Consider the following 15,433-nt stretch of genomic DNA (forward strand, 5'->3'; position numbering starts at 1 on the left):
GCACATGCTCAGTTAATGGTGATGATCATTTAACAACGCATTTGCTGAGGAAATGCGTTTCTTTACACCGACCAAGGCCTCCGTTCTAGAATTATGCCCAAGACTGTGGTTTGGCAAGCCCCTGGCTTCCCATGAAGGAGATCTGAGAGCCTTCCAGTGAAGCCGGGACCAAGCCCATGGTGACAGAGTGTCCCCTTGCTGAAACACTACATTTTCTCATCCTGCCAGGAGGCAGGACAGTCCTGGAGGATTCTGGCTGCCGCTGTTTCCCTGCACCCTTCCAGCTGCCAGCCCTCGCTGGTAGCATCGCCAGAGGCAAAGCCATGCTATTTGTGTCTTATGAGCTCGAACCTGCCCTCATTCCTGTTCAACCCACGCTTCCCTGGGAGAGGATCAGAGTGGAGTCAGATGAAAGGAGAGCAACACATCAGGCACAGAGTGAGGCTGAAAACGGGGTGCCATCGGGGTTCCCCCTTCAGAACCTGAGGCTCAGTTAATGAGCCTTGGGGGCTTCAGTTCCCCACCCATCCAGTAAGGCAGGTCAGCCTGGGTCTCAGAATCCTTCCTGATCCAACTGTAAAGTATTTGGGAAGGTCTGGTGGAGGACCCTGTACCATGTTATTGGCTGCCCCTCTCAGCAAATGAGCTCTTTCTATTAAACCTGTGGATATAACTGTGTCCCCTTCTGGGCCCAGACACCAGGTCTGTGATGCTGAACTTCCTTTTCGGTTACCTAACACCCGTCTGAGAGATATGCAAAGTCATTGTTTACATAATAAGCAATCATTATAATGGGTACCGTTTATAGGCTGAGTATTTACTGAGTGCCAAACACTGAATCTAAAAACTTCATATAGGCTTAACTCATTAACTGCTCCTCTCAGCCCGATCAAGTAGGTTCTATTATTATCCTCATTTTGCAGCTGAGGAAACTGAGGCTTAGAAAATCTAGGTCACTTGTCCAAAGTCACGCAGAGCTAAGAGACATGTCCCTCTCTGGCTGACTCTCAGAATTATGCTCCTATTAGGTGTCTTTCCTGAAGGCCTGGCCTCAAAATTGTTAGACTCTGCAGAATATAGGAACGTTTAAAGCTTAGGTTTGGAGAGGACATTGGAGAAGGAAATGGCAACCCACTCCAGTACTTGTGCCTGGAAAATTCCACAACAGAGGAGCCTGGTAGGTTATAGTCCATGGGATCAAAAAGAGTTGGACATGACTGACCAACTTCACTCACTTTTGGGGGAGTTAGAAGCTAGAATCCCTTCTATACTGGCCCAGTGATTCCTTCCCAGTGATCTTACTAACCTGTTTCTACCTCCACAGCTGTCAGAACTTGTCTCCATGGTCCTAAGGCTGTGGAGAATTCCAAGTGAGAATCAGCCTCAGGTGTCCCAGGAAGCACTGCCTCCCTGGGGCGGTTTAGCTAGAGTTAGATGCCCCAGGGAGTCCCAGGCAATGCAGCTGAGTAGAGCTGGTTCTCGCCTTGGAGCCTCTTTGCTTTTGACCAAGAGGGTGTCTAAAACTTCACTCACTACTCAGCCCACAATCAAGCTCTGCTCTCTTCAGCATCCCTAGAGGGAAGGATGATAGCCAGAAGGGAAACTCATTAAAGAGCCTCATTTTTCCCCACATTCCTTATTCAAGGCTAAATGGGATCTCAGAATTTATTTTGCATGGCCTGACTGCTGTAAACTTTCTATACTAGTTAGAACATTTGGCTTGCAAGAAAGGAAATTAATTCCAGGTAGACTGTTTGAGTTATCTGTGACCGCATCACATACCACCCGACACTTACTGACTGCCAACAACCACAATTTACTATTTTTCATGATTCTGTGGGTTAAGAATTTAGGCAGGACTCTGACAGATTGATTTTCTGCTCCGCGTAGCATGGGCAAGGGGTCACTCTTTCAACTGCATTCAGTGAGTGACTGGGTTGGACTGGAAGGGCCAGGAAAGCTCCAATCCTTTCACACAGTGTGCTCTGCATGGCCCCTCTCTTTCCAAGAAATCTTTTCTTACTCAATCATCTGACCTGAGTTCCTTTACCTGGCAAAGAAAGCAAAGATGGAAGTCATCGGGATTCTTAACAGCTGGGTCTGGGACTGGTAGAGCATTACTCCACTGGGTTCTACTGGAGAGGAGAAAGAGATCCACCTCTTCCTGGAAGAATGACTTACACATCCAGGGAAAGAAGCTGTAAATGGGAGTTTTCTTTGGAGATTCTACTCCATTAGGCAAAAAGGGGAATTGAATACAAGGTTTCAGAGGTATCTCAAGGGTTGCAAGGACAGGGACACAGCCTAGACTCACGAAAGTTCTGCTTCTCATACACATCTTAGAAAATATAGTCACAAACTATACCTCTTCAATTGCTATAATTCTTCTTAGCCCTAATTCCAAATTCCCAAGAAAGGAACTCTGGTCCAGGTCACCCTAAGTGCCTGCCTCTCATCCAATCAGCCATGACCAGAGGTGCCAGGCTACACAAACAAGGATGCTGAGTGCTTCTCAAGAGAGTGCCAAGGTCCTTTGTGAATTGAACAGACACCCAGAGGGTGCCCACAGGACTTTTAAAGCATATTAAATCTGGAATTAAACATTTGCCTGGGGAAACTTGTGTGTGCAGGTTTTGTTTTTGTTTTGTTTCCCTGGTAGGTTCCTCCATGTCTTTATCATATTTCTTTCTTTCAGAGCCTCTCAAAGGCATTTGCTCATATATTCTGTCTGCAAGGGGACAGGCAGCCTGGTGGTTTCCATTCGAGGTTGATGTCCCTCAACAGATGGATCCGAAGAAGTAATTAGGATTTGTCATTAACCTTGGTGTCCAAACACTGTGATGGAGGAGGAAGTCAAAGAGACACTGGGAGACTGTTGTTGACAAAATCTGTTGGATTTCTGTCACCTCCCCATCTCAGTTCCACCATCCCCTATAGTCTTAGCCTAGAATTTTTCTCAAAGTGTGGACAGAGGGAGAAGTGAGTAATACTGCTTGGAATTTGCTGCATCTAATTAGCTAGGCATCTTTCCTATGGCTTGACAAGCTGACAGCAAGCCACCCTGCTACATTTTTTTTTTTTTTAACTTGGAGTCCTAGACATTCTGTGGATAGAACTCAGGGGTTCTGGGGCATCCTGATATTATAAACATAGTTATCTGTGTGTATGTGTTCATTTTTAAGAAGAAATATTCATAGATGTCATCAGGTTTGGGGGGATTCTGAACCCCCAAATGTTGAGAAACACTGAGTAGTACCTCAGTTTTTCAAGGGATCAGATCAACACTTTGTTATGTCCATGTATCCTTAATAATATATGGAATCTGTTTGCACAAGATGAAAACAGTGAGTGAATGAGTGAAAGTCGCTCAGTCGTGTCTGACTATTTGCGACCCCATGGACTGTACAGTCCATGGAGTTCTCTGGGCCAGAATACTGAAGTGGATAGCTGTTCCCTTCTCCAGGGGATCTTCCCAACCCAGGGATCAAACCCAGGTCTGCTGCATTGCAGGTGGATTCTTTACCAGCTGAGCCACCAGGGAAGCCCAAGAATACTAGAGTGGGTTGAACCGGGGTCTCCTGCATTGCAGGCATATTCTTTACCAGCTGAGCTATATGGGAAGCCCCCAGTGAAAACAGATGTCTTCCTAATTCGTTAAGCAGTCCAGTGCCTGGCATAAAAAGGAGAGAGCAAATGAATGCATGTTGGATAATTCTAAACCCAACTGACTAAGTCTCTCATTGAATAATTTTAACTTTGAGGTTTACCAGACCTCATCTATAAAGTGGGGAGTTGGAGTTGGACTATGTCCATCTCCATCTAACCCAAGGTTCTTGAACCTTGGCACTATTTACATCTGGAGACAGATAATTCTTTCTGGTGGGTGTGGTTCTGTGCCCTGAATTTTTTAGCAGCTCCCTCTGGCTCCCTCCAACTGGATGCCTGTAGTAACTGGGACTGTTACCAAGCTGTGACAGTCCAAAATGTCTCCCAACATCGCCAAATGCCCCCTTGATGGGCACAATCACGCCCTGTTGAGAATCACTGCTCTAGCCTTCTTGCTGAGTGACTCAAAAAAGGAAGAAGAAACAAATGAGAATTTTTCTGCAACCATAACTCAACTTCTAGGGAAATAATAATAGTTCACCCTTACAAACACCATATGTTGGCAGGGTACTCAAAGCTTTAAGCAGATTCATCTATGTAACCCTCACAACAGCTTTATGCATTAAGCCATATTATTATCATTCCCATTTTACAGATGAGGCAGCTGAGGGACAGAGAGGTTAAGCAACTTCCCAGGGTTGCACAGCTAATAAGCAAACTGGGATTGCAAACCCAGACTGGCTGGCTTCAGAGTTAGATGCCTATTCTGCTATTCTATAGAGAGATTTAAGCTATGATTTTTGCAGTAGTCATGTATGGATGTGAGAGTTGGACCATAAAGAAAACTGAGTGCCCAAGAATTGATGCTTTTGAACTGTGGTGTTGGAGAAGACTCTTGAGAGTCCCTTGGACTGCAAGGAGATCAAACCAGTCAATCCTAAAGGAAATCAGTCCTGAATATTCATTGGAAGGACTGATGCTGAAGCTGAAGCTCCAGTACTTTGGCCGCATGATGTGAAGAACTGACTCATTGGAAAAGACCCTGATGCTGGGAAAGATTGAAGGCAGGAGGAGAAGGGGACGACAGAGGATGAGATGGTTGAATGGCATCACCGACTCGATGGCCATGAGTTTGAGCAAGCTCTGGGAGTTGGTGATGGACAGGGAAGCCTGGCATGCTGCAGTCCATAGCACTGCAAAGAGCTGGACACAACTAAGTGACTGAACTGTACTGACTGATAGAGAGATAATCATTTATAGCCAAGCATTCTATTAGGAACTTTCAAGTATATTGCATTACCTTTAGTCCCTACTATGTCCTCTCAGAGTGACAGACTACTGTCTTTACTTCACAGATGAGATGACTGAAGTTCAGAGAGGTTAAGGCAGTTGCCCAGGGGTACACAGTCTTTTCATGGCCAAACCAAACTCTGAACTTGAATCTGTCTTTCCACATTATCTTACTGCCTTTCAGAGGTGCAGGTAGGGAAGGCAATTGACAAATGACTTCAGAGCTTCAGGGAAGTGAATAATTTACAGGGTGTCTTATATATTCACTCAGGTTAAAAGATTGAGTGTCGCACACTTCTTCCTACAGTGGGGCAGTTCACCCTTCACTGTCCCTTGTGGGCCTCAGCAGCGTATTCTCTCAACCCTACTTTCCATGACAAGAAAGGGCAGGTGCAGGAGTTAGGAGGAGCCCCAACTGTAAGCACTGAAAAGAAACAAAGGCTTCATTCTTCCAAAGCGGGTAACAGCATCCAAGTAGCTAGACCCAGCCTCCAGTCTCGGCCACCTGCTGGCTGTGTACCCTTGGTAAGTGACTTTCTGTCTGTGTGCCTCCTTCCCCCCCCCCAAAATAGGAGTGAATAATGGAACTGACCTCACAGGTTGTATGGCTTAAGGAAAACAATGCACAAGGAATGCTTAGCACAGCACCAGATAACTGTTGCTATTATTGGGTTTAAATGACCCAGTTCCTTGCCTGGCTGACTACATTAGCCCAGCGGAGCCCTCGGGCTTTCTCTCTTGGCTCCAACCCTGACCCACGGTGACCCCCTTCCCCAAAGTGCTGGGGTCCAGACAGGAATCCCACTGACCAATCCATCAAGGAGACAGAGTAGGATCAACAGCTCCCCAGCTAGTGACGGTAATAAACAGCAGTAGAAATTAATGAGTCTGAACTGCATGCACTCTGCATGCCAGCAGCATGGCTTCATGATGGAAGGACTTAGTCATTTAAGGACAGGTTCCCGAGAGACCTTGGCGTTGGAGTCTTAGACCAGCCCCCTTCAGAGCAGCCATGTTCACAGTCTAGATGACCCAGACTAGACTTCAGGAAATGCCAAGTCTAATAAACCTAGTGGTAGCATCTCCCCACTTGGCAATTAGGGTGATGGGGAAAGCAGCATGACTCTGGAATTAATGGAGTGTGCACGTGAGGGAGAGAGAGAGAGAAACAACATGATGCACTCTCACTCCGCTGCGTCTTCCGAACCATCGTGCAGTCGCGCTCCATCATGGCTCTAAAGGCAGCTCTCTGTCTCCACACCATCAGTGATGGAGGCCCAGCTTTTCACCATTTTCCTCACCAGTTCAGGGACCAGCACATACAGCCAACACACCTTCACAGGCAGGGTGTTCTTCTCAGCTCTGCAGCTCACCCCATTAAACTACTTTCTGGAGCAATTGTACATCTATTAGGCTTCTCTTCAACATTCATCAAGATGTTGCAGCAATGCTGGTTTGAAAGTGCTAAAGCAGTTGCCTGAACATTTCTGGGGCCAATTTGGATTTTTTGGAGGAAGCCTGAGCTCAACCAAAAAGCAGTATCAGATCTGCAGTTGGCTGGTATCCTTGTCTGCAGAAGGCAGCCAACTAGAGCTAGGCTCCTTGCAAAAGCAGAGTGTGTACAGCTGTGTGTGTGTGAAAGCATGCTCTGTATGCGGGTGACAATCACACCCATGTTCCTGTGTGGTTGTAGGTTCCATCTGTGTGTGTGGTTAGAGACAGGCACATGAGTTCTGTCAGTTTCTAGTCATGGCAGCCTCTTTAAAAGCTTTAGAAAGATGGATTTCATGTGCAGATTTTAGCACCCTGGTTACACAGAAAAAAAATGTGAGCATAGGGAGCTATTAAAGCTACAAATTTCCAGAAGAAATAATTAGCAGCAGCCACAACTGAGTAGTTACCGTGTTCCGGGCATTTTACAAACACTCTCGTTTTATCTTTGCATCAATTCCAGGTGGCAAGGACTTTGTTTTCATTAAATTTACAGATGGAAAACAGAAGCTCAGAAAGGTTATGTAACTTTCTTAAAGTCTCAGAGCCAGGAAATCGCAAAGTCCAAAGTCCAAAGCCCAAAGTCCACTGTGCACCCAAGCAAGGTCACTGCAGAATGGACACCCCAACTCCTGCATCATAAGTGCCTCACATTTCTTAATTTTCAAAGAGTGTGTGTGTGTGTGTGTGTGTGTGCAAGTGTTCATGTGCGTGTGCATGTGTGGAGAGACTCTATGTTTTCCTGGGGTCGAGTACCCAGAGAAGGTGATCAGAAACTCACAGGGTCCAAAAACTTGATTTTTCTGACATCCACAGCCAGGCAGGGAGGAACTGCCCAAACTTTGCTCCAGAGAAGAGGACTTGAATCTGATTCTGACCTGAACCAGGTAGAAACAGAACTTGCATGTCAGATGGGGCAGGAATATAGGTGTAGTGGGTAGAATAATGCTGCCCTGCAAAGATGTTCACATCCTAACCCCTGGGACCTGCGGCTATGTTCCTCCCATGGCCAAAGAGGCTTTGCAGGTATGATTAAGAATCTGGAGATACAGAGATTACCCTGGAATAGCCAATATAATCACATGGGTCCTTATAAGAGAGAGGTGGGAGGGTAACAGCAAGATTGGCAAATGCTACACTGCTGGCTTTGAAGATGGAGGGAGAAGCCACAAGCCAAGGAATGTGGGCAGCTTCTAGAAATTAGAAAAGGCAAAGAACAGATGTTCTAGAGCTTGCAGAAAGAACGCAGCCCTGCCTGCCAGTGCCTTGACTAAGTGAAACCTGTGTCAGGTATATAATCTCTAGGACTTTTGTGCTGTCATAAGCCACTAGGCTGTAATTTGTGACAGCAGCACTAAGAAGCTAACACAGAGGGGCTCCTTAAGCCAGCTAGCATGCAATGGCATCTCAGAGGCTTCCTGCTAGTATACACTGTCACCACTGAATTAGAGCCACTGGGGACAATCTTATAGTTTCAAGAGACCTGGTCCCTCCCATGTGTAGACAAAGTCTGGTAACCTGCCTGCCTCATTCTACCTAGAACCACTTTGGCATTTGAAACTCACTGTTTCAAGACTCCAGGGGCTCCATTCATATGTCCATACATTGTCTCAAAATGGGGGAAGTTGGGTTTCCTCTACCGAAAGCCCTTTCATGCTTTCCCATCACTGTTAGACTCAAGACTTTGCAGGGAATGGCCCCTGGCCACCCCTCCAGACTCATCTTCTGCCGTTCCGCCCAAGCCCTGTTAAGCAACTCTCAACTCCCTTGCACTTGCTGTTCCTTCTTCTTCCAGTGCTTTTCCTCACCCTCTTTACTGGTCCAGCTCCTCTTTATCCTCAGGTCTCATTTCAGCGGTCACTTTCTCTGAGGCCCCATCCTACTTAATGTCCCTCCCTCTGAGTTCTCACAGCTTGTTCTGCAGAGTACTTTCTCTGAGCTTAATTATGATGATCGATGTGATCATGTAAAAATGTCCGAGTCTCTAGAATGCCAGCTCCACGACGCCAGGCCCCTCATCTGTTCTGCTCCCCGTTGTGTCCTCGCTGTCTACTGTCACATAGTTTCTCCATAAATTTTCGTCACATGAATGAATAGCCCATCTGCGTCTATTTGGACAGCAAGGTCAGAGCACCCTGGGAATCCACTTCCCACCACCTCCAGGGGTTGTCTGTTGGTGCCCAGAGGAGGAGACCATTAACCTTTCTGGTGCCTCCAGAAACATCCTGGGAAACAGGAGATGCCCACCCAACTTCACTGAATAACCATCAGCTCCCCTTAAGCACCCAGCCTGGTGATGGATGGGTTTCCTGGATCTGAGGCACGAGTAGGAATCATAAAGTTAATCGGGCATGTAAAGACATAACTAGAGAGTGACAGCCACGTACAGTGTCCAGCTAATTGGGCGCTTAATGTGGAGACATTAGACAGGCAAACAAAGCTAGCCTGCCGATGTGGATGGGTCTTCTCTGTCAGTAAAGGTCCTTCAGTTTCAGAACACAAGAAGAAATCTTGATGCTTTAGCCTCAGCATCTGAGAATCCCTGAGTGTTGCCCAGGGGAGGAAGCTTGAGGTGCATCTCATCTAAGTGCTCACATTTTGTTTGGGTGAAAGCACGCAGAGCACAAAGCTTTTTCTAGGTCATTGCCTGGATGAGGGGTAGGATTTAAGGCCATGGTTTTAACCCTTGGCTTACATGTTCTCTATCTCCAAAAATGCTAATTTTATTGTCTAACATAAAGTAGCTCATGTTTATCATAGAAAGTTAAGAAAGTATAGAGGAGTCCAGCTAACTGGGTGCTTAAGGGAAGAGGGTAGCACAGGTATTAAAGACGGAAGTAAAAGTTACTCATAATCCCACCACCTGGAAGTGATCATTGTGAATATTTCAGTGTGTTTCTTTTCTAATTTTTTTTTTTGGCCTGATGCACACTAGGCACATGTATTCAGATGAGCATGTTCCAAACCCAGCCTTGTATCACGATCACAGTTCTGCATGGATTTGGGGGGTTTTCCTCCACTTAACATAACGAGGAGAGCATTTTCTTGTGTGATTTGTCCCACTGCTTCCTTCCCTACCGAAGCATTTCTCAAAATGTGGCCAAAAATTCACCAGCACCAGGATCCCATAGGGAGCTACTCCAAACTACAGACACTTGGAACCCATCCCAGTCCCATAGAATCTGAATGTTGAACACTCTTCTAGGGTAATCTAGATGGACCATCCATTTGCAGAACATACCCGCATGCGGTGGCTGTCAACAGGACCATAGGCTGAAATACTGGTTTCCGAGTGTAATCAAATCCATAACTGAGAAGTTTTAGAGCTGGGACCCCAGGCGTTGGTTGTTGTTGTTTTTTTTTAATTCTTCTGGGTCATTAACATGCATTGAGGGTTACAGGCATCTTTCATAGTGCATATAGGACTTTCCTGCCAAGACTGGTAACAAGAAACATTCCTTATGGGGTGAAGGAACTGAAATATTTTATCACCGGGATAGACTCATCTATGACTCATGGTCTTCATGACATAATTTGGACTTCGTTCCCTGCAAAGTTTTATTTCCAAATTTATGCTCCTTGGCTATTCAGGCCCTCCCTGTTGAGGCCCTAGCATCTGGGGCTGCAGAGAGATTGTCCGAATGGTCAGGCTACAGGAAACACCCCCACACCTGCCACCCTGTTCATCCCTGTCTTTGAGCAGAGAAGGAAGGTCTGCCCAACCCTACTCCACTACCTCTCTCTTTATTGGTCTGTACTGAATTCACAAATAACAAGGGTCGCTATGCTGAGAGATCTGGATAATGATCTTCAATCTGTTTTTCCATGCCGTTTGCTGCCACTGATATAAGCTAATGAGACACTCCCAGTACAATGCGTGTTAATGGGGCCTTTTGGAGTTGAGGACTGAATGATGGAAGGAGCAAGCATCTTGAGAGGGATGCAAGAGTGTGGGTTTGCAAGTGGCGGCAGCTGAGCCTTCTAGGTTTCCTGAGTAAAGTATGCTGCAGTTTAGAATTGGGTCATCTAGCCCATGCTCTCTTCCTGAGCTGGGTTGGCAAAGCTTGACTCGAGGCAGAAGGCCACGAGGGGAACTCATGGAAAGCAAAGATGGTTTACTGGCGCAGAGAACTAGATTCTAGCCCAGGCTTAGTGCTCTCTGTGCCTTGGGACTGCCCCCTTTACCACCATCATCACCACTGATAGAGTGAGAAGAACAAAATGTAACTACTTTCTGGCTAGATTAATCACTTCATCTGGCTGTGGATGAAGGGGAAAAAATGTGAAAACAAATATGTGTCCCCAAAAAAGAAAAATATATATATGACACTGTGCAATTACCATCCCCTGCCTCCATTAGCTTACCATTGTCGCGTAACATTTGGTAATTCTATGGCATTGAAAAGCATCTTCAAATCTGTCTGCTCCAGATAACTTCAAACTGTTTCTTTAAATAGTGGAACCAACTTTCTGAAGGAAATCTAATCCAAAAGCTCAAACAAATGAAAGAGATAAGCACAGATATACTCTGAATGAAATATCTCTCAGCAACAAATGAAAGAGATAAGCACAGATATACTCTGAATGAAATGTCTCTCAGCATTACTCCCGCTATACCACTCCAGTGAGTGGCCCCAAGATGGTCTCTGAGGAACCCCTGGGGTGCCATAAAACACAATTTGACAATGACCAACTTAGCCCAACACCTTCTCCTTTACAGATGAGGAAATTGCATCCCAGAGAGGCAAAATTCAAGGCTAACATCCAGATTTCTCCATCCTACATCGGGGACTCTTTAGGGGAACAAGACGGCAGCTCAGTTGTTGGGTGTCTTATCCCAACTTCTGAGAAGTCCGAGGCAAAAGAGATAGAATCATGTGTGCAACTTGGTACCTACCAGTGATTGAGGCCCCACTGATGTGAGAAAGGCAACGGAACAGAGCAGGGGGAGACTGGACTGTTCAAGAAGGTCCCCATGGCTCTGCTCGGCAGTAGCAGCAGCAAGGTCTGAATAAGAACAGGGACTTGAAGGACTTCCCTAGTGGTCCAGTGGTTAAGATGCTATGATTCCACTGCAGGTGTGCACAGGCCCATGCCTGGTCAGGGAACTAAGATTTTTTATTTACTTAAATGTAGAAAAAAAAAAAGAACAGGGACTCAAAAACCATACTGCCAGACTGCCTGAATCTGAGTTCAGGCTTTCCCTACCCACCTCCCTGCTGTGTGACTTGAGTACCTCAATTCACCTCTCTGTGCTTCACTTTTCTCATTTGGAAAATGAGGAAAAGAATAGTCTTCAGCTTGCAGTGCTGCTGGAAGGATTTGTTGAGGAAATCCACGTGGAGTGCTCACCTCTGTGCCTGGCACATTGTAAGTGCTCAGTAGACACTGGCTACTGGTGTACTGAGACAGCACCGGGAGCCCCTGGATTTGGTTACCTCGCATCATTGCATCATCCTATAAAAACCATTTCTAGGGAAAATGTGGGAAGGGTTGGGGCAGAGGCAGAGGAAGAGAGCGTGCTGTCTTTGCTTTTTCACATGCTGCCTCCCTAAACAGCCCTGTCTGATCAGGGTCACAGCAGGCTCTAGCGCCCACAAGCTGCTTTTGGCTCCTCTGTGGGCTCCCCTGTTGAATGGAACACAGAGAAGCTGCTATTTATAACACAGCGACTAGAGCGCTTTGAGCGGATGGCGGGACCAAGGAGAGATGGCTGTGGGGAGAATCAGCATCAGGTAGCTGCCAGCAGGGCTGGCCAGGGACCTCCTGGACCCTGTGATGCCCAAGTGCCATCCCAGTGGTTCTCACGCCTCTGGTGTCCACAGCTGACAGCCAGCACGTGGAGGGGTGCGCAGGGTCCAACTTCATCTGAGTCCACTGGCAGTGGCTGGAACGGAAACAATAAGGTTTTGTTTGAGGGAAAAAGCAGGAGATGACTTCAGGCTGATGTGTGCATATTAAGTTGCTTCAGTTATGCTCAACTCTTTGCCACCCCATGGACTATAGCCCTCCAGGCTCCTCTGTCCATGGGGATTCTCCAGGCAAGAATACTGGAGGTTGCCATTTCCTTCTCCAGGGGATTTTCCCGACCCAGGGATCAAATCTGTGTCTCTTACATCTCCTGCAGGGATGGCAGGTGGGTTACTACTAACGCCACCTGGGAAGCCCCTCAGGCTGGTGGGAAGTGTCAAAAACAACCCACTTGAGATTGAAGCAGGATGCCCCCACAGATAGAGTCATTATGTGCAGCCTTGTGCTATTCAGAGTGTGTTCTGGGACCAGTAGCATAGTGTGGAATCACTTGGGAGTTTTCTAGAAACACACACCTCAGGCCTCACCCCAGACCTGATGCCTTGGAATCTGCATTTTAACAAGATACCAGTGTGACTTGTATGCACATTAAGTTTGAGAAGGGTTAGCATAACACATGGGCTTCCCTGGTGATTCAAAAGGTAAAGAATCTGCCTGCAATGCAGGAGACCTGGGTTCAGTCCCTGGCACAGGAAGATCCCCCTGGAGAAAGGAACGGCAACCCACTCCAATATTCTTGCCTGGAGAATTTCATAGACAGAGGAGCCTGGCGGGCTACAGTCCGTGGGGTTGCAAAGAGTCAGACATGACGGAATGACTAACAGACACACACTCACGCACACACAGTGTAGCACATAAGATACATGGGTTTCAGTTTTAGCTTTGCTACTTCCTAGCTGTGTGACCTTGGGCAAGTAATTTAATTTTAAAGAAAGTGACTCACTTTCTTTACCTGCAAAATGGCTTATTAATAGTACCTCCTAGGGTTGGATGGCAAAGCACTTCATACCATGCCAAGCGTATAATAAGCACTATGTATTCAGTAAGTATAAGCTGCTATTATATGTCACTTGACATTCAATTCAGCTTGCTTTTGCTGATTACATATTTAGGAGGCGGGCTGCATTCATTCATTCATTCATTCATTTGACCATCATGTGTGAACACTTACTGTGGACCAGGCACTGTTCTGGCCCTGAGGACAAGATCCCTGACCCAGGGGAGTTCATAGTCTAGAGATGGACTCACAGTTAATTAATTACTTAATGTAGACAATCCCACAATTACTTATACATGTGGCAAGTGCTATGCAGAAGGGTTGCAATTAGAGTAAATAAAATGGGTAGTCAGAGAAGTTTTCTAAGGGGAGGGGATATTGGAATATGAAATATATATGGAATATGAAGGATAAGGGGGATCTAGACAGGAAAATTGTGTGTGTGTGCGAGAGAGAGAAAGATCACAAAGATGTGCAATGGGCAAAGGCATGTTTCAGGCACAAGGAACAGAATGTACAGAAGCACTGAGGCAGTTAGGAAAACTATAACTCAAAGAAGACCAGGGTAACCAGAGCAGTGTTCTGAAACTTTTGCCAGAATCCCCTGGAGGGGTTGCTAAAGCAGATTGCCAGGCCCTGCCCTCCAGACTCTCTGACTAGATTATTCTGGAGTGGGGCCCAAGAATTTTCATTTCTGACAAATTTCCAGGAGACACTGGTGCTAATGGTCTGGTCATCAGACTTAAAGAACCACTGAACTATAACACTGAAGTAAAACTAAGAGGGAGAAGAAGTTTAGGGTTTTATCCAGGGCCAGACCACATAGGATCACGGAAACCTTGTGGAATGGGAACCAGCTAAAGGTTTTAGGGGGAAGAGGGAGTGCCATGATCAGATTTATGTTTTAGGAATTTCTCCATGGCTGTGGTGGGGAGAACAGACAATAGAAGGAGATGAATGAAGACACAGAGACCGAGAGGTTCCTGCAGTCATCTGGAGGGGACATGTCTGTGGCTTGGCTGCGGTGAAGACAGGGAAGTGGGTGGATTCTGGAAACGTTATGGAGTTAGATACAATAAGATATGGTAGGGTCATTGAAGGTCTGGAGAGTAGGGGCTCAGGAAGACCCTCTAGGTTTCTGGTTGGAGCAAGTTAGTGGATAGTCCTACTGCTTCCTGAGAATGGGAGCAGATTCCCTGGGGATGGAATGAAGAGCAGCCAAGATGAAGAGTTGAGATGAAAGTGCAAGTTTGAGACCCAAGTGAAGACATCGTGTAGACAATCTGGAGTTCAGAAGACAATGTCCCTGGAGGAGGTGACAGGAGAAAAGATTAAAGTTCCTAATCTGAAGTTAGTAGAATAGATAGGCTTTTGGGTACAGGAAAGGGGTTCCATGATGTTCTGAAATATATCAGAATGTGTGTACCTTTTTTCTGGGGAGTGGCCCAATTAGTCATCATCAGATACTCAAGAATATGTGCCCCAGAGAAGGTTAAAGCCATCAGCCAGGTATTGAGGGAGATGCTGGTGGTCTCTGGTCCTGTAAGGTCCATATAACCCTGGCTCTGCTTCCAGGCGCCTGGTGGACCGCCTAGAGAACATGAGGAAGAACGTGGCCGGGGACGGGGTGAACCGCTGCATCCTGTGTGGAGAACAGCTGGGGATGCTGGGCTCCGCCTGTGTGGTGTGTGAGGACTGTAAGAAGGTACCGTCTCCCTCCCCTTCCCTGCTTCCCTGCACATCCCATGCAGAGGGCCTAAGCCTGGGGTCCAGCCTTTTGGGGGCCTTTGCTCTTAGGGATGGAGCTTGGGTTGATTCCTTCTAGCATGCTCTTGTGCCTGTTCATGGTTCCTCCCCTAGATGTCATGCTGACCCGTCTGTACCCTTGGAGCTCTGCTTCATACAGTATGACCTTGGGAGAATGAGGCAGAACATGAACTATGGTTGAACCTACAGGTATTCTGGCTCAGCAAGATATTGGTCATCCTAAAGAGCATACTGGGGGACTTCCTGGTAGTCTAGTGGTTAAGACTCAGTGATTCTGCCATGGGAGGGTGCAGGTTCAATCCCTGATTGGGGAACTAAGATCCCATGTGGCCAAAAAAACCAAAAAACTGCTGGGCTTATGCCTATACATGTGTACATGGACAGCATACACAGCAAGCTCTACCCTGGGTTACAGTACAAGCCATTTTAGAAAGCCCCTCTCTAGCCAAGTTAGGCCAAGTTAGACTTTGG

The 15,433-nt window shown here is 46.6% G+C and overlaps 1 protein-coding gene across 9 annotated transcripts in view; it reads left to right on the forward strand.

The window, feature by feature from the left end:
* Nucleotides 1–15,433, forward strand: part of RPH3A (rabphilin 3A) — a 277,632-nt gene that overhangs the window by 231,835 nt on the left and 30,364 nt on the right. For all 9 annotated transcript variants that reach the window (XM_027566633.1, XM_027566634.1, XM_027566637.1 and 6 more), the window contains one exon: nt 14,771–14,900. In XM_027566633.1, coding sequence (XP_027422434.1) covers nt 14,771–14,900 — 130 coding nt within the window. The remainder of the gene's footprint in view (nt 1–14,770; nt 14,901–15,433) is intronic.

This window comes from Bos indicus x Bos taurus, chromosome 17 (genome assembly GCF_003369695.1).
Source record: "Bos indicus x Bos taurus breed Angus x Brahman F1 hybrid chromosome 17, Bos_hybrid_MaternalHap_v2.0, whole genome shotgun sequence".
Lineage (NCBI taxonomy): Eukaryota > Metazoa > Chordata > Mammalia > Artiodactyla > Bovidae > Bos > Bos indicus x Bos taurus.